The sequence below is a fragment of the Salvelinus fontinalis genome, unplaced genomic scaffold, assembly GCF_029448725.1.
Source record: "Salvelinus fontinalis isolate EN_2023a unplaced genomic scaffold, ASM2944872v1 scaffold_0429, whole genome shotgun sequence".
Taxonomy (NCBI): domain Eukaryota; kingdom Metazoa; phylum Chordata; class Actinopteri; order Salmoniformes; family Salmonidae; genus Salvelinus; species Salvelinus fontinalis.
Window position 1 is genome coordinate 43,120 of NW_026600638.1, and position 24,507 is coordinate 67,626.

At 39.0% G+C, this 24,507-nt stretch overlaps 1 protein-coding gene across 3 annotated transcripts; it reads left to right on the forward strand.

Annotated features, from left to right (window-relative positions):
- Positions 1-7,788: 7,788 nt before the first annotated feature.
- LOC129846017 (sushi, nidogen and EGF-like domain-containing protein 1) lies at positions 7,789-18,600 on the forward strand. 3 transcript variants are annotated; one of them, XM_055914017.1, is made up of 13 exons: positions 7,789-7,849; positions 7,978-8,050; positions 8,149-8,172; positions 10,377-10,415; positions 11,656-11,694; positions 12,452-12,490; positions 12,973-13,094; positions 15,267-15,545; positions 15,725-15,820; positions 15,991-16,117; positions 17,086-17,124; positions 17,815-17,880; positions 18,169-18,600. In XM_055914017.1, exons 2-13 carry the CDS (start codon positions 7,984-7,986, stop codon positions 18,306-18,308), a joined length of 1,077 nt encoding a protein of 358 aa, XP_055769992.1. In that variant the 5' UTR covers positions 7,789-7,849; positions 7,978-7,983; the 3' UTR covers positions 18,309-18,600. The 3 variants fall into 3 exon arrangements, with proteins under 3 accessions (XP_055769992.1, XP_055769993.1, XP_055769995.1); XM_055914018.1 differs by lacking the exon at positions 17,815-17,880; XM_055914020.1 differs by lacking the exons at positions 11,656-11,694; positions 12,452-12,490.
- The last annotated feature ends 5,907 nt before the right edge of the window (positions 18,601-24,507 follow it).

Consider the following 24,507-nt stretch of genomic DNA (forward strand, 5'->3'; position numbering starts at 1 on the left):
TCATACAATATGATTTTCTGGATTTTTGATTCCGTCTCTCACAGTTGAAGTGTACCTATGATAAAAATGACAGACCTCCACATGCTTTGTAAGTAGGACAACCTGCAAAATCGGCAGTGTATCAAATACTTCTTCTCCCCACTGTATATGCATATCCTAGCTTCTGGGCCTGAGTAGCAGGCAGTTTACTTTGGGCACGCTTTCATCCAAAATTCCGAATGCTGCCCCCATCCTAAAAAAGTAAAAAATCTAACTGCACAGTCCAATTTACAGTAGCTATTACAGTGAAAGAATACCATGCTATTGTTTTAGGAGAATGCACAATTTTGAAAATGAAAAGTTATTTGCATCAAAGCTGGGCATCATTTACAAGTGATAATATATCATTCACAAGAAATAGCTTAATAATGTCACCATCACACTATTCTTGAAGTAATCTTGTCTTTACATATACTAAATAATATAAGTGAGAAATTTGTTTTGATTTAGAATGGACCATTGTCATGCACCTGTCTCGAAACGGGGGCAGCAGAAAAAAATGCATTTAAATAGTGAAAGGAGGACGCTTTTCACGTGGTTCATTTTCATGCCAGCCAGGTAGGCTATACTCCTGTTGTAAAGACACCCAATGTGCTTAATATTAGGAAAGTTGAGAAATACAGAAAATGAGTGTGTAACCCTAACCTTGCATCTAATGGGCATGAAAGAATCCTACATTTACTGATTAGACGTAGAAGTGATTATTCTGTTAACCCGGAGTTCTTCGATGTGGCAGATAATGTGGTCCAAAAGGGTTACTTCACTAGAATTCTTTAACTTCTAATGGCTGGGGGGCAGTATTGAGTAGCTTGGATGAATAAGGTCCCCAAAGTAAACTGCCTGCTACTCAGGCCCAGAAGCTAAGATATGCATATTATTAGTAGATCTGGATAGAAAACACTCTAACGTTTCTAAAACTGTTTGAATGATGTCTGTGAGTATAACAGAACTCATATGGCAGGCAAAAACCTGAGAGAAAATCCAACCAGGAAGTGGGTAATCTGAGGTTTGAGGTTTTTCAACTCTTTGCCTATCCAAGATACAGTGGAAATGTGGTCCGATTGCACTTCCTATGGCTTCCACTAGATGTCAACAGTCTTTAGAACCTTGTTTGAGGCTTCTACTGAGAAAAGGGAGAGAATGAGAGCTGTATCAACCAGAGGTCTGGCAGAGTGCCATGAGCTCAGTCTCGTGCGCTCCCGAGAGAGGTATCTGCGTTCCATTGCATTTCTAAAGACAAAGGAATTCTCCGGTTGAAACATTATTGAAGATTTATGTTAAAAACATTCTAAATATTGATTCTATACATCGTTTGACATGTTTCTACGAACTGTAACGTAACTTTTTGACTTTGTCTGGACCTAGTGCTCGAGCCTCATGAATTTGGATTTGTGACCTAACAAAAAGGCGGTATTTGGACATAAATTATGGACTTATCGAACAAAACAAACATTTATTGTGGAACTGGGATTACTGGGAGTGCTATATCATATTTATGTATCATATTTATGCTCATATATATTATGTTAACTAATAGCAAAGAAAAGTTTTGGAATTAGCCTAATCAAGACCAAATTAAATCTGTGTGACATGATACCCTTTGGATTTATCATTTTAGAATGTCAGTGTACTAGGTAGTACACAGTGCAGGTTTTAATCATGACCAGAGGGACCGTCTAAGTGCCAAATTATCCCTGGTAGATTTAAAACAGAATAATTCTGTGGTTCTGGTGAGAACTGGCAAAATGTTTCACAAACTCATCCATGTTGAGGGAGCATGCCTCATTGACTCAACACTGAGAATTCCGAGGTGACAACCTGTCATCAACCATTATTGTCCTAAGGTGGGTTTTAATCCGTTTTAAAGCTGAGAAGCTTCTCTTGCAAGAAGCACTGCTGACTGGTGTAACAACAAACATCTTACAAAGTCAAAATAGCTCATGGAAGACCTCTTTATAAGGTTCTAGAAACACAACCATGTCAAGGAGAGTAGACGGTCTGTCCCTTCCACGTTTCTCTCTCCTATCAAAAAGCCGCTTGGTTTGATGAACCTCATCTTTAAGGTCCTCTAAATCTGACTCAAGGGTCTGAGCAAAGGCAAACAGAGGCTCCTCATTCAAGAATGCTGTACTCTTTGGGTTGCTCTGCAATCTCTTCAACCTCTTTCCATAGTTCTCCAAAGTAACCCTCACTTCTGTAGTCCTGTAATTTGTCTGTAAGGGAACCTGCTAGACCCACAGCTCTTGCTAGGTCAAGAGAGCTTGATTGGAGTATGTCAGAAAGACATTTGGCATCACCAAGCACTTTACAAAAGGTAACCAAAATCCCTATGAAATGTAAATCTATCTGAGAAAGAAGGCCCCTTGCCTCCACTGATCAATCACCGCTATTTTCAAGTGTGATATCCTGTGGCACTCTCAGGACTGCTGGAAACCTGTCCCTCAGATTACGGCATGCCATATATCTGCATGCCCACCTTACATCCGTAAGTCTCTGTAGCTTCCTGGGCTGCTGTTGTGGATACAGCTCTTTATGAACTGCAAGCCACTTCAGATGAACCTATGAGCCAGATACAAAGTTATAAAGCTTCTGCAGGAGAGCAAAAAAGTTAACTGCCTCATGCACAGATTTTACAGCATCGACAAGAACCAAATCCAAACACTGTGCCTTACATCTTGCACGGATTTTAATCCGTGCAGACACAGCAGAATGCTTTCCGCTCATGACGGATGCAGCTTCATAGCCTTGTGCACCACAAGATTATTTCTGTAGTCCAGACCATGTTTTTCAAGGCAATCAATGATCGTTTTTGTGAGACCTGCTGCATCTAAGCTTTCAGCTGACTGAAAGTGTAAAAAGCTTTCGTGGATGGCCCCGTTGTAATAGTACCTCACAACTAAAGACATTTGTTATTTTTCTTTAAATCTTTGGTTTCATCTGCAATTACAATAAAAACTTCACTTTCTTTTACGTATCTTATTATTTCACATTGTACCATCTCAGCTCAGCCCTCAAGAACTTTGTTCTGGATTTGGTGGCTTGTGTACTTAGCATTGCCACATGCATTCATCCTTTTCTCTATGAGAGGGTCATGCTTTGTTATTTCTTCTAAGATTGTAAAAAAAATACCCTTGTTGTGAGAGTCATCAGACTCTCGATGACCACTCTGCGCTATATTTTGAGTGGCAATGAATAGGAGCACATCTGCATTTGTTTTACTGTAAGTACAGTTTTCCTCCACTTTCTTTTTCCGGTCCTCATTTATGACATCTAACATTGATGAGTTGCTGTCAATAGCCCTTTTATGCTGATTCCAAGCATACCTAGATAGCATTGATATGATGCTCTGCCTTCGAATGGAGCTTAAACCCAGAATCTTTAAACAGAGCCTTTTTTCCAGTTACAAAAACCTGACTGTGATGTGAAGGCAGATTCAGGTGTATTGGGCAGAGAAAAATGCCTACAGGCGAAACAATAAATTGAATCTTGATTTACAGAATATTCAAGCCATGAATTGTCCTTATACCAGGAGCTGTTGAAAACCTTTTCCTAGTACCATGCTGAGTTCTGGGAAATGTTTTCAAACACGGCTGTACAGGACCCTCTTCTCTGGATCTTGACATGTCTGAAATATACATTAAATAATGTGTCATATCTCTATGGAAATGTATAATTAGGGGATCCACAAGATTAGATACTAACAGCTGATAACTAAAATGTGTAGTTTAAAGTATTGACCTGGCCTACCATTGGGTCCTTTTGTAACAGAAGTCTGATATCTCTCCCTTTCTTTTCATGTTTAATTGACCCTATGCAAAAACAAGACAGTCTATGTTTACCTCTAAGCATCCAATTACCAACATTTTAGTCCAATCTCAATCTTAATTACAAATCCCCATTATCATAACTGTGCCTTAAAATCAACTACCAGCCTAAGTTACTTGTTAGATCATGGCTAGCCCTACTCTGCAGTAAGTAACTTAGCTAGCTATAATTTCTTTCACCTTTACGATAGCAAACAGGCTATCTGCAAATTGTGGTAATCTTTTGAGTAACATGAATAGATTGATAATAACAATTGTTCGTTTTCGAGTTCAAGTACGAAAATCTAACTGAGTTAATGGATTTCAAATAGATGAATGTTAAATTGCTGAACACTGACAGCTGTAGCCTACTAGTTACCCCACATTAGAATGAATGTTAACTTGCTGAACACTGACAGATGTAGCCTACTAGTTACCTCACATTAGAATGAATGTTAACTTGCTGAACACTGACAGCTGTAGCCTACTAGTTACCTCACATTAGAATGAATGTTAACTTGCTGAACACTGACAGCTGTAGCCTACTAGTTACCCCACATTAGAATGAATGTTAACTTGCTGAACACTGACAGCTGTAGCCTACTATTTACCCCACATTAGAATGAATGTTAACTTGCTGAACACTGACAGCTGTAGCCTACTAGTTACCCCACATTAGAATGAATGTTAACTTGCTGAACACTGACAGCCGTAGCCTACTAGTTACCTCACATTAGAATGAATGTTAAGTTGCTGAACACTGACAGCTGTAGCCTACTAGTTACCCCACATTAGAATGAATGTTAACTTGCTGAACACTGACAGCTGTAGCCTACTAGTTACCCCACATTAGAATGAATGTTAACTTGCTGAACACTGACAGCTGTAGCCTACTAGTTACCCCACATTAGAATGAATGTTAACTTGCTGAACACTGACAGCTGTAGCCTACTAGTTACCCCACATTAGAATGAATGTTAACTTGCTGAACACTGACAGCTGTAGCCTACTAGTTACCCCACATTAGAATGAATGTTAACTTGCTGAACACTGACAGCTGTAGCCTACTAGTTACCTCACATTAGCTAAACATTTGTATACTGTAACTTAGGACACTGCACTGTATATGCATGTATTTCTAGCACAGATATAAACATAATGTTAGGCTAAATTGGGAACCGATCTCTCTTATCTGATTAACTGTCTGTTAATGGAGCCAAAGGTCTAACGTTAACTTACACAACAACTCAACTTTCATAAAAGTTGTTCAGGAAACCTAAACCTGATGCTAAACCTTAAAACTTACTTCAAATATGATGCCTTCGCCAATCGCGAAAAGAGCTCGTTTAGCTGTGGAAATATTCTCTATTCTTCTTCTGTATGTTCTTCTTATTCTTATTCTTCTGTATCTCGCAACCAACATTAATATTATCTCGTCTCCGATTTGAAAAATGCGCTGCCGAACGTCAAAATAAATGCTTCTTTCAACAAGGGGTGAAATGGGATGTCAATCAGCATCAAACTGCCAGTAGCGAATGAAATTTTGGGGTGGCACACGGGGTGGCCAATCAGATGTCAGGGGTGTCCAGTGCCACCCCGGACACCCCTTTAGCTCCGCCCCTGCAAGTTTGGTGGGCTATTAATGACCATCAGCAGTGTTAGAGCTTGGAGAAGCCTAACTACTGTGACTAAATGGTCACGTGGAATTTGACTGCAGTCATGACTTGTGACTGCCGGTGTGTCGGTAATACAGTCACCATATCAGCCCTAGGTCTGGAGATGGTACAGTATGTACCAGTTACGAGCTGGTATGTTCTGACTGACGCCTTTTACACTCAGTTATCCCAATAAAGGTCAACCTGCCTCCCACACATCTATTAAGGAGGATGTTCTCCCCATGTCACACACATCTGGTGAGGCAACGTGTTTTTCCAGTTCGCATTTTGGCTACCGATGATGACTAAGAATGCTCTTCTTCAATCCTATGAGGTCAACTGTCATTCACAACTCATTGTGTACCCATGTCTAATCTATTGTGCATTTTCCACGCCTGCACTGCATGTCACAAAGGCCCATGAATGTCAAGATTCTTAACATGAACAACAACATTCTTCTACTTAGTCATCATAGCTACATTCCACCTTATTTACCTGCCTTTAACTTTCTTCATACTGCAAGCAATGAGATAAAAAATGGTATCCACAAGTATATCTGAATCTGGGTAAGTAGACAAAAGGTGTCATTGCCAGAATATCGCTGAATCCCTTTATTTACCTGTGTATAGGCTACATATACACTCATGCCCATATGTATTTGGACAGTGAAGCTAACATTTAAAATGTATCTCTATACTCCAGCATTTGCAAATGTTTGGTCCCGCGTCAAATGAAGTGTAGCTTATAAATGCGTCATAAAGCCTTAATAAAGCCTTCATAAGCACTACATTAATCTGTCACAAATCATCTATAACTATATGTCATGCTCTATAAAGGGTTCATAAATGTGGCATAACTGTGTGACATAACCAACCATGTCAAATGTGACATAACCCACTATGTCATATATGACACAAACCTGTGCTTTATAAAGGGTGACATGAACACCTTAATAAAAGCTTTATAAATTATATAAAATTGAGGCATCACAAATTTAGCTATAACCTTGTCATGCATGTTGAAAGATTATTTCAGGGACCACCCATGCGTAAAAATGTATGTGTAAAGGTATTGCTTCCATCCCTCTCCTTGACCCAACCTAGGCTGGAACGATGGACCCTCTGAACACGACAATAGTCACCCACAGAGCATTGTTACCTATAGCTCCACAAAAGCAGCGGCAGAGCAAGGGAAACAACTAACTAGCTAGCCATTTCACACTGGTTATAAATGCTTTGGATAAAAGCATCTGCTAAATGGCATATATTATATTGTCTATTTATATTACATTTCTAGGATGGCCTAAACTTTTTACTTCTTGGGTGCACAGCCAATATTGGATGTGACTCCCTAGAATGCTGTGCTGCAGGATGACACTCTAAAGTGCAGTCACGCACAGCGTAAAACATTGGTAGGGCCCTTAATTATTATTATTATTATATCTTTATTTTGCCTAATTCAGTTTTTTTTCTCCCAAATTCCGCTTTCTCGGTTTTGTTTTGCAAGGATTCGTATTTCCCCCATTTATTTCTAGCTTCGCTCTAATAATCACATAAAAAAATTGATATAATAATAATAATAGGGTGATCTACACACTAGGGGGATTTTTTAGGTCTAAATTTTTAGTGCACCTAGTACCTAGCACTGTTGTTTAGTAAGCTGTGTTTCTGTGCATGTGACAGAGTTCACAAATCAAAATGCCCATGTGTGGTGATACGGGTAAATTAGCTCATTTATATTACCATAAATATAGGTTAAGTGTTTAGATAGATTATATGGCTACCTCAATTGCTATTTCAAATAATTTCAATGACTTCACAGCTGCTAGCTAGCTAACATTAGCTATACCAATGCTAAATTTAGCTAGCTAGCAGGCTCAGCTAAATAAAAATCCCCATAGATACTTTACTACAGTATACCTCATAGCCAAGTTTCAAGCCATGTCATGAGATTTGTAAATTAAATAGGACTAGGTTGTCTCTAGCTAATAACCTTTTATTTTCTATTACAGCAAATCAAGTCCTGATTAAGATATTGAAGGTGAATATAGCTAAGAAACCAGTTAGCTACCCAGGTCTAGGCCTAATTGTTTTGTAATCTCATAATTGAAATGTATGTATTGCATTCCATTTGTTGTTATTCCACCATATTAATTTGATTTGCATATAAAATACATAAGCCTGGTGCCAACACCTGCAGTAAGTGTCCTTGGGGTGATTCATGCATGCCATTGACTATAGGAGTTGGCCACATTCCACCTTATTAACATTCCTACGTATAAACTATACCTAGGAACCAATAGTCCCAACCCAACAGAACTACACAGAAGAAAGGGTGAATACACAGAAACAGGTGAGCTGTTCTAACACATCTGTTTTTTTTTAGAATAGAACATGTAAAATGCAAATGAAGACAGTTTTGAAGAAGGGGATAATGATATTCATGGTTATGACGATAAATATAATAATTTTTGCTTCTAGATTTGAATGGACAAGGAGCTTGTGACAATGAGGAATCAAATTATGCTTTTTGTGCTGTTTCTGTTGATGACGAGTAAGTACTTTATTCACTTTGTATGATGATGATCGTGTTAGTATTTTACATGTGAATTTAAGCTTGCTCACCTTGACCCCCCTCAATTGTTTCAAAAGGTAAAGTGACCACTGCTGATTTTGGTGAGTTTACATTACATCCAATAACTGATTTCAATCCACTTTTCAACTCGGACTAAATTGTAACTGAAACCGTCATGAGATACTTACATAACATGAAACAAGCAGAGATTACATCACTTAGTCTTAGAGGCATAGGTGGTAGTTCCTGAACTAGCACAGATTCATCGATTTTACTTCCTTATTCTACCGAAAGAATGCTTGGTGTGAAAACTACAAGTGTGAAAACTTGGCCTACAAGCATCCTAAAATAACTTATATTTAACTTATATTGTGACAATGTCACAGGTGTGCATGGATGTCTGTGGTATGTGTCTACCACAGGAGGTTGGTGGCTCCTTAATTAAGGAGGACAGGCTCTTGGTAATGACTGGAGCGGAATTAGTGGAATGGTATCAAATACATCAAACACATCGTTTCCATGTGTTTCATGCCATTCCATTGACTCCGTTCCAGCCATTATTACGAGCCGTCCACCCCTCAGCAGCCTTCACTTGTGTGTACACGTGTACTTGTGAGAGAGGGTGGGGAATAGGGAGAATACTGGAGCATGCCTCACTCTCCATTGGCTTGCATTGGAATTGCTTATACTGTATAATATACATACACATTTTGTGTGTTACAGCCTGAATTCAAAATGGATTAAATATACTTTTGTGCTCACCCATCTACACACAATACCCCATAATGATAAAATTAAAACATGCTTTTCGAATTGTTTGCAAATTTTTTGAAAATTAAATACAGAAATATCAAATTTACATAAGTATTCACACCCCTTTGCTATGACACTCCAAATTGAGTTCAGGTGCATCCAATTTCCTTCGATCATCCTTGAAATGTCACTACAACTCTATTGGAGTCCACCTGTGGCCAATTCAATTGTTTGGACAAGATTAAAAAAATAAACACATCTGTCTATAGAAAGGTCCCACAGTTGACAGTGCATGTCAGAGCAGAAACTATACCATGAAGTCCAAGGGACTGTCCGTAGATCTCCTCATCTCGGAGATCATCTGGGGAAAGGTACAAATGTCACGGTGTGCGCTACTGGTTGAAGGTAAGTCAGGTGCAGGAGAGCAGAGATGGGTGATAATAGGCACACTTTATTCATACACAATGAAAATAGCAATATATGCCCAAAGTACACAAAGTACGCCCAAAGTACAAAATAACCAAAACACACAGGCCAAACACAGACCCGGTGCTAACCAGCCTAATACGGGCTACATGTAACAAACAAACAATTTCACACAAAGGCATGAGGGGGAACAGAGGAATAAATACATGTAGTGTGATTGGGAATGAAAACCAGGTGTGTAGGGAACAAGACAAAACAAATGGATAAATGAAAAATGGAGCGGCGATGGCTAGAAAGCCGGTGACGTCGACCGCCGAACGCCGCCCGAACAAGGAGAGGACCCGACTTCGGGGGAAGTCGTGACAATAAAACCATTTCTAGAGTGTTGAACGTTTCCTTGAGCACAAAATATGGAACTACTCAGACTCTGCCTAGCGCTGACCAAACTGAGCAACCGTGCAAGAAGAACCTTGGTCAGGGAGGCGACCCAGAACTACAGTTTTTATCATATTTGTACTGTGTATTTGAGCTTGTGTCCTCAAAAGTGACTACACCGCAGCAATTTATATTTTTCTTTACCAGAAAGGTGAGATTTGTACATTTCTTGGAGTATGCAGCATTAGTAGTTATTATTTATGCCCCTTCATGATAAATAGTTACTTTTGGGGATTACAGTGATTACATTTGAGATAAAAAATTTGTTACATTTAAGTGGTATTGCATATACTATAGGAGTGTGTGTGAGAGAAAGTGTGTGGCTTTCTTTAGATATTGTTTTATATACAGAATATATACTGTAAGACAACATGTTGACAATGCTATGTTGAAAGAACACTTGGACCCTAAGCCCATTATGGATTGGTCACTTGCTGATGTGCCTGATAGTGATCACTCGAGTATGCCACTGTTTTGGGCAAAATGAGAATTGAGACAATACGCACTTACATCCCAGCTGCCACGTGTTCGTATTCAACAATTCAAGACCCATTCCTGAGCATCTCGTGTCCCGCTGCAATCTAAAATCAGTGGGGCTTTAAGCGTTTATAAGAGACCAAATCTAGTATTTTGGGGGCTACGGGGCTTTACAGGAAGTGCTACATTTCTAACCTCTGTCTATATACTCCAGGGAACACTTCAACAACTGATGGCCCTTCAACAACCCCTGGTGAGTTTACATTACACCCAATAAATAGCTGATTTCAATCCACTTCTCAATTCTCTCTTACTGGATTGTAACTGACTGAAACCGTCTCTCATCTTAATGAGATGTTATGTTATATAACACATATTATATATAGGTGGGGTTGTCAGGAAAGAGCTGGGATTCGATCAGTAAAGATGTAGGTGTGACGCGGGCTTGCCACTGACTGGTCCGCCAATCACTGTGCATCACGATTTACATGAGGTTTGGGTTTGGATTACAATCATGTCAATGTTTTGGGATTTAGTGACTAATAATTTTTACACTATGACTGATTACGTTTTCTTATGGCTTTGTCCTGTCCCTCTGCAGCAGACACATTTTGGGCTTTGGGTTTTGGCACTCTCTGGAATGTTGAGGGCTGGTGGCTTTTGCTCTTGCTAAAATATTATTTTTTGAATATTAGAATTAGCAAAAAATGAATAAAATCAGAGCAAAGCGAATCTAATCTATGGAAGTCAACCCCAATTTGGCTCGGTGGTGAATTATTGTTGCTGTCGTGTTGATACTCTTGAAATGTCACAAAATACTTTTTAAATCAACTGGTGGTTGAAGCATGAAACAACGCAACACATTACTCTTAAAATTTCAAAAAAACATTTTAAACCAACCAGTGGCTGCAGCAGGGTAGGGTACTAGGGGTTAAATAGCCCCCTGCAGAACTCCCCCCCCCCCCCCTCCGTAATTCACATTAGACCACAAGATGTCACCAAACTATTTTTATGAATGTGCTTCTACCTGTCATTTAGACCAGGGTTTCCCAAACTTGGTCCCCAGGACCCCAAGGAGTGCATATATTTTTTTTTCCCCCATCACTACACAGCTGATTCAAATAATAATCTAATCATCAAGCTTTGATCATTTGAATCAGCTGTGTAGTGTTAGAGCAAAAAACAAAACGTGCACCCCTTTGGGTCCCGGGGACCGAGTTTGGGAACAGCTGATTTAGACAATGACTAGCCCAGTTAGCGCTAGTTTATGCTAACTTGCTAGCTAGCAACTTCACAAGCAGTAAATACACTTACATCCCTGCTGTCACTTGTCCATATTCAAAAATTCAAGACCCATTCCTGAGCATCTCGTGTCCCGCCGCAATCTAAAATCAGTGGGGCTTTAAGCGTTTATAAGAGACCAAATCTAGTATTTTGGGAGCTTTACAGGAAGTGCTTGTGCTAAGTTTCCAACCTCTCTGTCTATCTTCCAGCGACCACTTCAACAACTGATGGGCCTTCAACAACCCCTGGTGAGTCTACATTACACCCAATAAATAGCTGATTTCAATCCACTTCTCAATTCTCTCTTACTGGATTGTAACTGACTGAAACCGTCTCTCATCTTAATGAGATGTTATGTTATATAACAAATATTATATATAGATGGGGTTGTCAGGAAAGAGCTGGGATTTGATCAATAAAGTTACAGTTGTGACGCGGGTTTGCTACTGGATGGGTGGCCAATCGCTGTGCATCACGATTTACATGAGGGTTGGGTTTGGATTACAATAATGTCCACTTGCCCACTAACACTAGATTAAACAGATGCACTGATTGTGCTCTATCCAATCGTAGCCTCCAGGCAGTGAGACAGCCCTGTCCATTACACAGTGCCTTGGAGACTCGGCATCATTTACATAAAACATTTACATAAAACATTTACATAAAACATAAAACATTTACATAAAACAACAGGTTGACAATGTTATGTTGAAAGAACACCATTCCCATTATGGAATGGTCACTTGCTGATGTGCCTGATAGTGATCACTCGAGTATGCCACTGTTTTGGGCAAAATGAGAAGTCAGACGATATGCACTTACATCCCAGCTGCCACGTGCTCATATTCAAAAATTCAAGACCCATTCCTGAGCATCTCGTGTCCTGCCGCAATCTAAAATCAGTGGGGCTTTAAGCATTTATAAGAGACCAGATCCCGTATTTTGGGGGCTACGGGGCTTTACAGGAAGTGCTACATTTCTAACCTCTCTGTCTATATCCTGCAGTGAACACTTCAACAACTGATGGCCCTTTAACAACCCCTGGTGAGTTTACATTACACCCAATAAATAGCTGATTTCAATCCACTTCTCAATTCTCTCTTACTGGATTGTGACTGACTGAAACCAATGTTATATTAAAAGAACACCTGGACTCTAATCCCTTTATGGAATGGCCCCTTGCTGATGTGTCTGATAGTGATCACTCCAGTCTGCCATGGTTTTGGGAAAAATTATAATTTAAATTTTGTGCACTTGCATTCCAACTGCCACTTGTCAATATTCCAAAATTAAAAACCAATTCCCAAGCATCTTGTGCCCCGCCGTGACCTGAAATCACTTTGGCTGAATTGCTGAAAAATCCCAAGAGTTTCTTCTCCCTTTAGTGTGTGGCATCACCCAAATCAACAACAAAATAGTTGGGGTGAGGATGACAATGCAGAAAGTTGGCCGTGACAGATTGTTAGATATTCGCTGTATGGCCTAATTGTAATGATGTTATTAACGGACCATTTTGTTCATCTCAGGCCCACTCTATCCATTTGGGGCTGGAGACACAGTGAGCTCCCGATCCGATGATGGAAGTTCCCCTCCTATTACCCTGGAGCAGCCATTTGTTTATTTTGGAAAACCGTATCAACAGATATACGTGCGTAAAAATACATGTTTTTAACCTCTCTGGGATAGTATATACATTACATACATTATGGAGTGATAGTAGTACATACTGTATTTATTAATATGTTGCATGTTTTTTTATTTTATTTTTACTCCACCACCCGGAGTACAAATGTCTTTTTGTTTTTTTTAACAGCTTTTCGGCTACATATACATACATTTTACATACACATTTTATATACATGGTACTTTTATATAAAGCAGTCACATAACAATAATACATTACCAAACATAAGCGCTTTAATCCCACCCCTCAGCCACTCTCAGCCCATCCCACCTATCACCATAGACCACCCTCGTTTGGTTTCCATGTGCCATATATTTATCAATTGTGCTGTGATGTTTCAGATCCTTTTTTACCTTTCTTTCCCCTGGATTTCTAACCCCTTGATGTTCTTGTTGGATCTAATTTTAATAGCTAGCATTTCAAAGGCCATAATAAATAGATATGTAGACAACAGACAGCCTTGTTTTACTCCTCTTAAAAGCTCAATACTTTCTGAGAAGTAACCATTATTTACTATTTTACACCTGGGGTTGCTGTACATAACTTTAACCCATTGTATAAGAGATTCACCAAAATTAAAGTAATCCAGGCATTTATTTAAAAATGCTAGTCGTACTTTATCAAATGCCTTTTCAAAATCTGCTATGAAAACCAAGCCTGGTATTTTCAGTGTTTCATAATGTTCAATTGTTTAAATTAATTGTCATATATTATCTCCAATATATGGTCCATGTAAAAATCCTGTCTGATCAGGATGAAAAATATCTGGTAAAACCTTTTTTATTCTATGTGCTATGTATTTCACCAGGATTTTCACATCACAACATTGAAGCATTAGAGCCCTCCAGTTTTAAAATGGACTGGATCTTTATACTTACCACCTGCATCCTGTTTTAGTAGTAATGAAATCAGACCTTCTTGTTGAGAACTTGAACGTCTACCATTTGTATAGGAGTAATTAAAATATGCTAATAATGGATATTTGAGTACATCAAAAAAGTTTTGATATACCTCTACTGGTATACCGTCAAGCCCTGATGTTTTCGAGACTGAAAATATTTTATTGCCTCAAAAAGTTCCTCTTCAGTAAGTTGGCCTTCCCACAGGTCTTTCTGTAAATGTGTTATTTTTAAATTATTATTATTATTATTAGGAAAGAAATCCTTACAGTTAACATCATTCAGTGGAAATAGAGGAGACTGAAAAGAAAACATTTGCTTAAAATATTTCGCTTCCTCTTTCAAATTATAATTTGATGAATCATGGATAACTCCATCATTTGTAATGAGTAACTGTAAATTATTTTTGGTAGAATTTCTATGTTGAAGATTCAAGAGAAATTTTATGTATTTTTCACAATTTTCCATCCAATTCACTTTATTTTTGTAATACATTACACTTGATCATTCTTGAATAAGTACCTCAATTTCTTTTTGTTTTTTCTCTAGCCCATTTTGTGCCTCTATAGTACAATTTCCATTACCTTCTGCCTGCGCTGTTACTTCCTCTATTTCCTTTATTAGTCTAATCTATTTTGACCTAAACTGCTTGTGTTTTAATGATGAGTATAGTATTGAATGGTCTCTAAAAGTACATTTAAAAGTGTCCCATACAATATGTGTAATGGAGAATCATACCAGGCCACACAGATACAAAACAACAAACGACACGTGAAATACAAACCGAAACAGTTCCGTGTGGAACAAACACTGACACGGAAAATAACCACCCACGAAACCCAGGTGAAAAAAGGCTACCTAAGTATGATTCTCAATCAGAGACAACTAACAACACCTGCCTCTGATTGAGAATCATACCAGGCCAAACGAAAAAACCAACATAGAAAAACGAACATAGATAACCCACCCAACTCATGCCCTGACCATACTAAAACAAAGAAATAACAAAAGAACTAAGGTCAGAACGTGACAATATGTTGCATGTACTTTATTTATTCACACATGCATTTTGTCTGATTTTCATTTACTTTCACTTGTCAGTGCTGTAAGCGATGCAAAACCATGATCTTCTCCAAAGATCTGTCCTTACAAATAAACAAATGATGAAGCATAACCAGTTGTGTCTAAACTGTCATACAGGCTTTATTTCCATTTCAATTAAGTAATTTCATTTCAGGTGAACCACAATGGACATCTGACCTTCAAGGAAGCATTTGCCAGTTACACACCATACCGATTCCCTGCATTTTCCTCAAGAAATCTGATCGCTCCATTTTGGACCGATTTGGACAACAGGTGGAATGGTACCATCTCTTACCGGCAGTACAGCAGTGGCAGTGTTCTTCAACAGGCCACACAAGACATTAATCAGTACTTCCCAAACCTGGGCTTCTCTGTTAATTGGGTCTTCGTTGCTACATGGGATAAGGTTGCCTACTACAACAATTTTGGAACAGTAAGACTTTTTGTTGTGGCTCTGTTTCTATTGTCAGCTAAAGTGATGCTTAGTTATTTTTAAGTCGATTAGTAAAAGCCTGTGAAGCTATGATATAAGATGCACATGGGCAAGATTGGTACATGACACAGGAGGCTACAGTATGTATTAAAATGTTTATCTAATTTCCTTAATATAAGGAAATCACCTTCCAAGTGGTTCTGATTGCTGGTGGCCAATCTTCCTTCATCCTGATGAACTATGGGGAGATTGCACCAACAACTCAAAATGTTCAGGTCAGAAGAATGAATGCATATTATACATTTTCATGAAGAAAAATATATGGGTTTATATTCATTATCATGAGCATAAATTGCATTCCTGATGTGAATTATGTATGGATAGTATTTTATCTCTGATACTTTTCATATATTATAATAACGATCTATGATATGTGTATTTCTAGGCTGGCTATGACACAGTCAACTCCATCCACTACTTCTCGATCCCGGGGTCATTTCAAAGCAACGACACAACTTTCAGTTACACCAGCAATGTCAATGTCGCTGGTCGCTGGGCCTTCCAGACAAATGGTACTTTCAACAAACCTGGCTTCAAATCCTATTTCATGTATTTCAATTACTTTAAATCCATTTCAAAATAATTATGCAAAGTTTTTTTAAAGTAGTTTACGTGAACGTATTTGGAAATACATTTGTAAAGTATTATATTTACAGCTACTTCTACTTGATGGCTATGTTTTTGAAACTATGTTTTGAAGTAAAAAAAATATAAGATAAGTTCACCAGGATACACTTTGACATCATCTGGTGTGCAACATCACTTGATAACATTAAATACCACTATTATCACGTTTCTGCACCAAAACTCTGGTATTTCTCCTTATTGGATTTAGCGACCAATAATTTTTACATGGTCCTTCGAGACGGATTTAATGACCAACCGTTTTTTACATGGTCCGTCATTTCTCCGGATTTAGCGACCAATAGTTTTTACACTATGACTGATCAAGTATTATTATGGCTTTGTCCTGTCCTCTGCAGAAGACACATTTTGGGCTTCCTTGGCACTATCTGGAATGTTGAGTTGTGCCGGTGGCTTGTGCTCCATGCTAAAACATTATTTTGTGAATTCTAGAATTAGCAAACAATATGAATTATTGTTGCTACCGAGTTGATACTCTTAAAATGTTACAAAATACATTTTAAAAGTATCAACTGGTGGTTGCAGCAGGGTACAACAGAAAACACAAGAGTGGGACAAATCAAGGTGATCTGCCTCCATTGAAAATGAATGACTTATGGACTGCAAAGAGTTTAATTAAGTAGTTAGTGGAATTTGTCAAAATTCAGGGAGAGAAAGGGGAGCAGGTGATAGGAGTTTAAACAGCTGTACTGCTCTATACAATCGAATCAGCAGGATCGAAGGCGGGTGGGGCTTTAAGCGTTTATAAAGGAGTCCAAATCTCATATTTTGGGGGCTACAGGACTTTACAGGAAGTGCTTGTGCTAAGTTTCCAACCTCTCTGTCTATCTTCCAGCGACCACTTCAACAACTGATGGCCCTTCAACAACCCCTGGTGAGTTTACATTACACCCAATAAATAGCTGATTTCAATCCACTTCTCAATTCTGTTTTACTGGATTGTAACTGACTGAAACCAATGTTATATTAAAAGAACACCTGGACTCTAATCCCTTTATGGAATGGCCACTTGCTGATGTGTCTGATAGTGATCACTCCAGTCTGCCATGGTTTTGGGCAAAATGATAATTTAAATATTGAGCAATAGTAATAAAAAGTATTTTTTTTAACTAACGAGATAAGTTCACCAGGATACACTTTGACATCATCTGGTGTGCAACATCTCTTTAATAACCAGTAAAAGTAGACTTTGCCTTCTTGTTATAAAATAAAATCACATGATGCACGCTAGATGATGTCAAGTGTTAAAATCACTCAAAATTATTTATTTTCATTTTGGGAAAAATGTTAAGTGGGTTATCCATGAAACAGTAAATAAAATGTGTATAGCCTATGACTGATTGATAATATTAAATAGCACTATTATCCCGTTCCTGCACCAAAACTCTGGTATTTCTCATCCTTATTGGATTTAGGGACCAATAATTTTTTACATGGTCCTTCGAGACGGATTTAATGACCAACAGTTTTTTACATGGTCTGTCATTTCTCCGGATTTAGCGACCAATAGTTTTTACACTATGACTGATCAAGTATTACTATGGCTTTGTCTTTTCCTCTGCAGAAGACACGTTTTGGCCTTCCTTGGCACTATCTGGAATGTTGAGTTGTGCCGGTGGCTTGTGTAATGGTAAATACAATTCAAAACCCATTCCCCAGGATCTCGTGTCCAGACTCAATCTAAAATCAGTTTGGCTAAATTCTAGAATTGTTATTAAGTCAAAATTCTAACAAAATTATTCTCACTTTCGTGTGTGGCATCCGCTCCATCAACAACAAAATCGTTGGGGGTGAGGATGACCCTGCAGGAAGTTGGTCCTGGAAGATTGTTACATAATTGCTCAATGATGTAGTTGTTACATTGTTATTCATATTATGCTGCATCTCTGTATCAAACCTCTGTCTCTATTCCTTCCAGCTCCAGCATCTGATGAGCCTTTCGCAATTGATTACTTCTGCATAGATTCCATTTTTTGTAAAGGACAGGGTTTGTCTGGTTCCGTATATATGCTGAGCACTTTGTTAATTCTGGTGTTTCTTACCATTTTAAATAATTGATTCTTACTTTGTCGCAATCTATTGGCAGCCATAGTGCATGTGCTATTGATTCGGGAGATTGCTCTTTCAAAGTGAAGGCTGGAGTGCCCTGGAAGAACGAGAGTGGGGAAGGAGGGAGCCTGTTGTCTAATATTCTAAACAGGATTGTATGTGCAGTCGCGCCTTTGAGTTACTCCAGATCCACTCCCATTTTCCTTGAGCCCTTCTTCCTGGGTGTTTTAATGGGCCTAGCTATTGTATTGATTTATTTGTGTCGATGGATAACTTGAAATATATTTACCTATTCATTAAAGTGGCAAATTCCAATGGAAACAAAGCGATCACTGTGTCACTTTTTGATAAACTGTTGAGGAATGGGGCTGGAGAAATGTAACCCAAATTCATAGGATGGAGCTATGGGTGCAAGGACTGACTGATAACTATGTTAAACTGTTGAGGAATGGGGCTGGAGAAATGTAACCCAAATTCATAGGATGGAGCTATGGGTGCAAGGACTGACTGATAACTATGTTAAACTGTTGCCGGACAGCGGTCAACTCAACGCAGGAGCAACACAGATGTGCTGTCATTTAAAAAAAAATCTAACGTATCCAACGTATCTGTAGCCCAATGTATCTGTAGCCTACAGATGTGCTGTCATTTAAATAGAGTTGTGTTGATTTACTTCTGAGTGTCTGTTTATATTATTTTCTATCATTATTTTGGCCAAGCAGAGTGATGGTAATTAAATGATGGTAATTATTGAGATCTGGATCTGCCCTGCGAAGGATAAACGTTGGACATATTCTTACTTATGGGAGCAATTGTTAACCAATCTCTTGACATACATTTTGTATAGACTTAGCTTATAGACTTAGATAAGTGAGTATCTTTTTACATTGAAGACTTCTGGTATTTTCTCTTTGATAACTGTATTCTTATTGCACAACTGTAATTTACCTGATTACTTTTAAATACATATTGGAACTCTGATTGCAAGTATTAGCTCAAAGTACAGATGTCTTAACTTCTTCACTCTTTGTGGCAGAGAATTTTCCTGCTGCATCAAGACATTCAAATGAGCCTTGTGAGTCCCTGAAAAAGAGCACTTCTCTTTCTCTCCGTGCTGGGGCAGTCGAGTCATTCGGATCAGGGCTTGCACTAAAAATATTTTTCTCGCTCTCAAACGTTAGACCTATGTCCTATTAGGTGATTGGGGACACTGTCCTGTATAGGGTGCCGTCTTTCGGATGGGACGTTAAACGGGTGTCCTGACTCTCTGAGGTCATTAAAGATCCCATGGCACTTATCGTAAGAGTAGGGGTGTTAACCCCGGTGTCCTGGCTAAATTCCCAATCTGGCCCTCAAACCATCATGGTCACCTAATAATCCCCAGTTTACAATTGGCTCATTCATCCCCCTCCTCTCCCCTGTACCTATTCCCCAGGTCGTTGCTGCAAATGAGAACGTGTTCTCAGTCAACTTACCTGGTAAAATAACGGTAAAATAAAAAAATAAAAAATAAAAATTACTGCAACATGTATCTGTAGCCTAACGTATCTGTAGCCTAACGTATCTGAAGCCTAACGTATCTGAAGCCTAACGTATCTGAAGCCTAATGTATCTGAAGCCTAATGTATCTGAAGCCTAACGTATCTGTAGCCTAACGTATCTGAAGCCTAACGTATCTGAAGCCTAATGTATCTGAAGCCTAATGTATCTGTAGCCTAACGTATCTGAAGCCTAACGTATCTGAAGCCTAACGTATCTGAAGCCTAACGTATCTGAAGCCTAACGTATCTGAAGCCTAATGTATCTGAAGCCTAATGTATCTGAAGCCTAACGTATCTGAAGCCTAACGTATCTGAAGCCTAACGTATCTGAAGCCTAATGTATCTGAAGCCTAACGTATCTGAAGCCTAACGTATCTGTAGCCTAACGTATCTGTAGCCTAACGTATCTGTAGCCTAACGTATCTGTAGCCTAACGTATCTGTAGCCTAACGTATCTGTAGCCCAACGTGTCTGTAGCCCAACGTGTCTGTAGCCCAACGTGTCTGTAGCCCAACGTGTCTGTAGCCCAACGTGTCTGTAGCCCAACGTATCTGTAGCCTAATGTGTCAGCGTGGGTTTGATTCCAGCCTGCACCCTTCAGGCACAAATAACTCCATCCCCCCGATTGACTTGATCAGGTTACACATTTCAAATATGGACAGTCCATAGATATTTTACCCTCTCTCTTGATAAGAAATGGCCGTACCAGACACTTTTCGATGACATAAATAGGAAATAAATAAAATAATAACAGTAGGTCTGCCCATTTATTATTTTTCATTCATACAAATAGTCTAGTAAATTGCCACCGTAGATTTGCTTGGTAAAAAATGACATTCTTTACCTCCGCTGTACAGGATGCTTGTCATAAATCACCCTTAGTCTGTTCAAAAAGGACTACGTTGTTACAATTACAATACCAACCAGAGGGCAAACATATCTTGAAAGACTTTGGTTCCAAGCATGACTAAGGGAAACACCGATTTCCTCTTTTAGGGAGCGGTAAGGGAGTGAAGTTTACTCATAGTAACGGTTACGTGGAGAAAATTGGACCTTTGAAATGAAAATGGATGGCCCTCCCTTCAACAAAATATATTTTTACCTTAATAGTACCTAAATGCAAAAAAAAGTATTTTAAAAAAGTGACCCTCCCCTATATCCAAAATAATAATTAAACATAAAGTGGGTAGTGGAGAACATGTCTACCGTTTACCATCACTTCCTGGACAGACCCGAGTCCAGAGCCTTAGATTGCAGTTTAAGAAGCTGTTCTTCGTTCTGTATGCATTACATGGCATTGCAGGAATTTTGATAGTGTACAGGACTGGGGGCCAGGTTTTGGGTTTGCAGACCTGTTAGCAGAATCTTTTTTAATACCGCACAAATCACAGACTGAGAATGGACAGAGAGATAGGCCTATGTGTTCATCATATCATAATTCTCCAATGTCAAATCAGTGTGTCTTGTTTGCAACGAAACTCTCCATTTGCAAATAATTTAATCTGAGACGTCATTAGGAATCTGAGAATGGTAGTAAAGATTTTTATAACTAACCCAAGATGGACCCCACCTTGTCGTTTCTAATTGTCACATCTACTCCCGCTCTGGCGCTCAACGTCACCGGTCTACTAACCACCGGTCCTGGCAACCCATCATTACGTACACCTGACGACCCTCATTACACACACCTGGGAACCCTCATTACGGACACCTGGCAACCCTTATTATGCACACCTGCGCCCCATCATGAGGCACATCTGGATTTCATCACTCCCTGATTACTTCCCCTTTATCTAGCACTCCTTTGTATCACCCATTAGGTAGTATTATTTCCTGTTTTCATGTTTTGACACGTCTCCTGTTTTTGTATTTACTCCATGTTTGTTCCTATTAAACTCACCGACTGCACCTGCTTCCTGACTCCCTGCGTCTCCTTTAAACCAATGGGAATAAATGAGTCATAGAGAGCAGAACAAGCAACGAGGTGGGCAGAGCCAAGCACAAGTTAGAGAGATCCTATTGGCGCGTTCTAGCAGGAATTTGCATATTCCATTAGTGAACACCTACTTTAAAATGGACGTGTGCAATAACTCAATTTGCCTTTGCACTCCTAAACAACACGTTTATTTTTACTTTGGCACTTTCTACAAAACTTAGTCCACTCTGTTCGTAACAGATTCTAGTTTTGGGAACAGAAAACTCTATTGAAATCAAATGTTTCGTTGATGAGAATTTGCAGAATGTCGGCCAAAATCCATCTCATTCCATCTTCTCCCACTGCTGGCCACTGGGCTTCCTGTCAGTACCATATTTGGTAGTGAGTGGAAATGCCAAACGGATGCTTCACATTTATACATCCGGTGAAATATCTGTCTCATAGTTCTATCTGTGATGTTACTTTCAAAAGTTAGGCCTTACTTTCCACCCCAGACAGAGTAGGCTTACCAGCACATAAGCTTTACCTGCTGGCTACTCTTCTTCTGTGGCTTAACCCAACAAGAGAAGGTCACATGTGTTGCCCTAAAAGCTGTCTGGGTTTAAACATCTTCTATTGTACGGAAACTAAAATAATTTAATGAATTGACAGTGACAGAATTAGATTACTTCCCAAGAAAAGTCCCCAAAAATGATCCTCGGCTATCGAGGGTTGTAGCTCAGCCTCTGAATATCAAAGAAACTAAACAATGATATCCCCATATGCATCAGACGGTGTCACGCCTTTCCCAGGTATTTTACAGCTTGATCCTAACATAAAGTCTTGCAGACCAAAGTACTGTTATAGACCACTTTATATAATCAGATCCATTTTATTTTCTTTAAAATAACAAAGGGTAGGCCTGTGTTTAAAACAATTTTCTTGAATTAAAGGCCTATGGGATAACCTCTCATACACCCTCAATTCGAGTCTTGGTTTTAACTTAACAGCCCTTCAATGACACTGAGATAGGCTATTTAAAGAGTGCACGGTGGGTGGAGGAATTGACCGACAAATCCATGGCTATAGCAGCATATTGTAACAACTTTCCTTCGGATGAAGAGGAGCAGGGATTCGACCAAAACGCAGCGAGGTATGATGACATGATTTTAATGAAACAAGACGAAAAAACACGAAACGAAATACACTTGAATAATTAACAAAATAACAAAACGGAGTAGACAGACCTGGAACTTACATAAATACACGAAGAACTCACGAACAGGAACAGACTACATAAACCGAGACAGTCCCGTGTGGCGCGACAAACACTGACACAGGAGACAACCACCCACAACAAACAGTGTGAAAACACATACCTTAATATGACTCTCAATCAGAGGAAATGAAAACCACCTGCCTCTAATTGAGAGCCATATGAGGTCACCCTTAAACAAAGATAGAAACACATAACATAGACTACCCACCCAAACTCACGCCCTGACCATCAAACACATACAAAATAACAGAAAACTGGTCAGGAACGTGACACATATACCCTAATTTCGTATGTTAAACAGGTAGGCTTACTCTCCTCCTGAACTGCCACAGTAGGCCTCCTATGCAGCACAGCCATTGTTTAGGCAGCACACAAACGCTTTTGATTAGCTAGCGCAGAGCAGGCCGGGGCTCAGGGTTGGAATATCCATTAGCAGTGTGTAATGCAGCCTAGTTTTATTTACACCATCCCACCAGCTATCCATAATGTCTATACATCCCATCACACATACTGTATATACATATTTACTTTTAGATTTGTGTGTATTGTTGTGAATTGCTAGATATTACTGCACTGTTGATGCTAGGAACAAAAGCATTTCGCTACACCCACAATAACATCTGCTAAATATGTGTAGGCGACCAATAACATTTGATTTGATTATCTTAGAAATATAACTTTGCTCTGTGCTTCTACAAGCATGCACTTCGTAGCCTATAGGCTATGGATCATTTGATTGAGACCACACTAAATAGCCTATAGGCGCACTTGATATTGCGTGCCCAGTGGCGAATCAGAGATGAGTGGCGACATCGGGGACACAATTGTTACTCCGTATTTCGTATATATTTTTTTATCAACTTACCTAGTAAATACATAGTAATAAACGGGCTGTAAAATGAAGGGGGGGGACTAGCTGAGTATTTGCACCTGTATATTTTCAGACAGGTATGTTATCTTCTACAGGTATGTTATCTTTACAAATGGTTTTAAATACATAAAGGGGAGTGAATGAGTGCACGCTGCATGAGTGGGAGTGAATGAGTATACCTGGAGTATAGCACTATAATGTCCTCACTGACTCTTCAGAGTAAAACACTATAATGTCCTCAGTGACTCTTCAGAGTAAAACACTATAATGTCCTCACTGACTCTTCAGAGTAAAACACTATAATGTCCTCAGTGACTCTTCAGAGTAAAACACTATAATGTCCTCACTGACTCTTCAGAGTAAAACACTATAATGTCCTCACTGACTCTTCAGAGTAAAACACTATAATGTCCTCAGTGACTCTTCAGAGTAAAACACTATAATGTCCTCAGTGACTCTTCAGAGTAAAACACTATAATGTCCTCACTGACTCTTCAGAGTAAAACACTATAATGTCCTCACTGACTCTTCAGAGTAAAACACTATAATGTCCTCACTGACTCTTCAGAGTAAAACACTATAATGTCCTCACTGACTCTTCA

Coding starts and splice junctions, on each gene's coding strand:
- LOC129846017 (XM_055914017.1), top strand. CDS start 7,984: ATGGACAAGGAGCTTGTGACAATGAGGAATCAAATTATGCTTTTTGTG. Junction 12,491..12,972: donor TGGCCCTTTAACAACCCCTG/GTGAGTTTACAT, acceptor TGTTCATCTCAG/GCCCACTCTATCCATTTGGG. Junction 17,881..18,168: donor TGCCGGTGGCTTGTGTAATG/GTAAATACAATT, acceptor TATTCCTTCCAG/CTCCAGCATCTGATGAGCCT.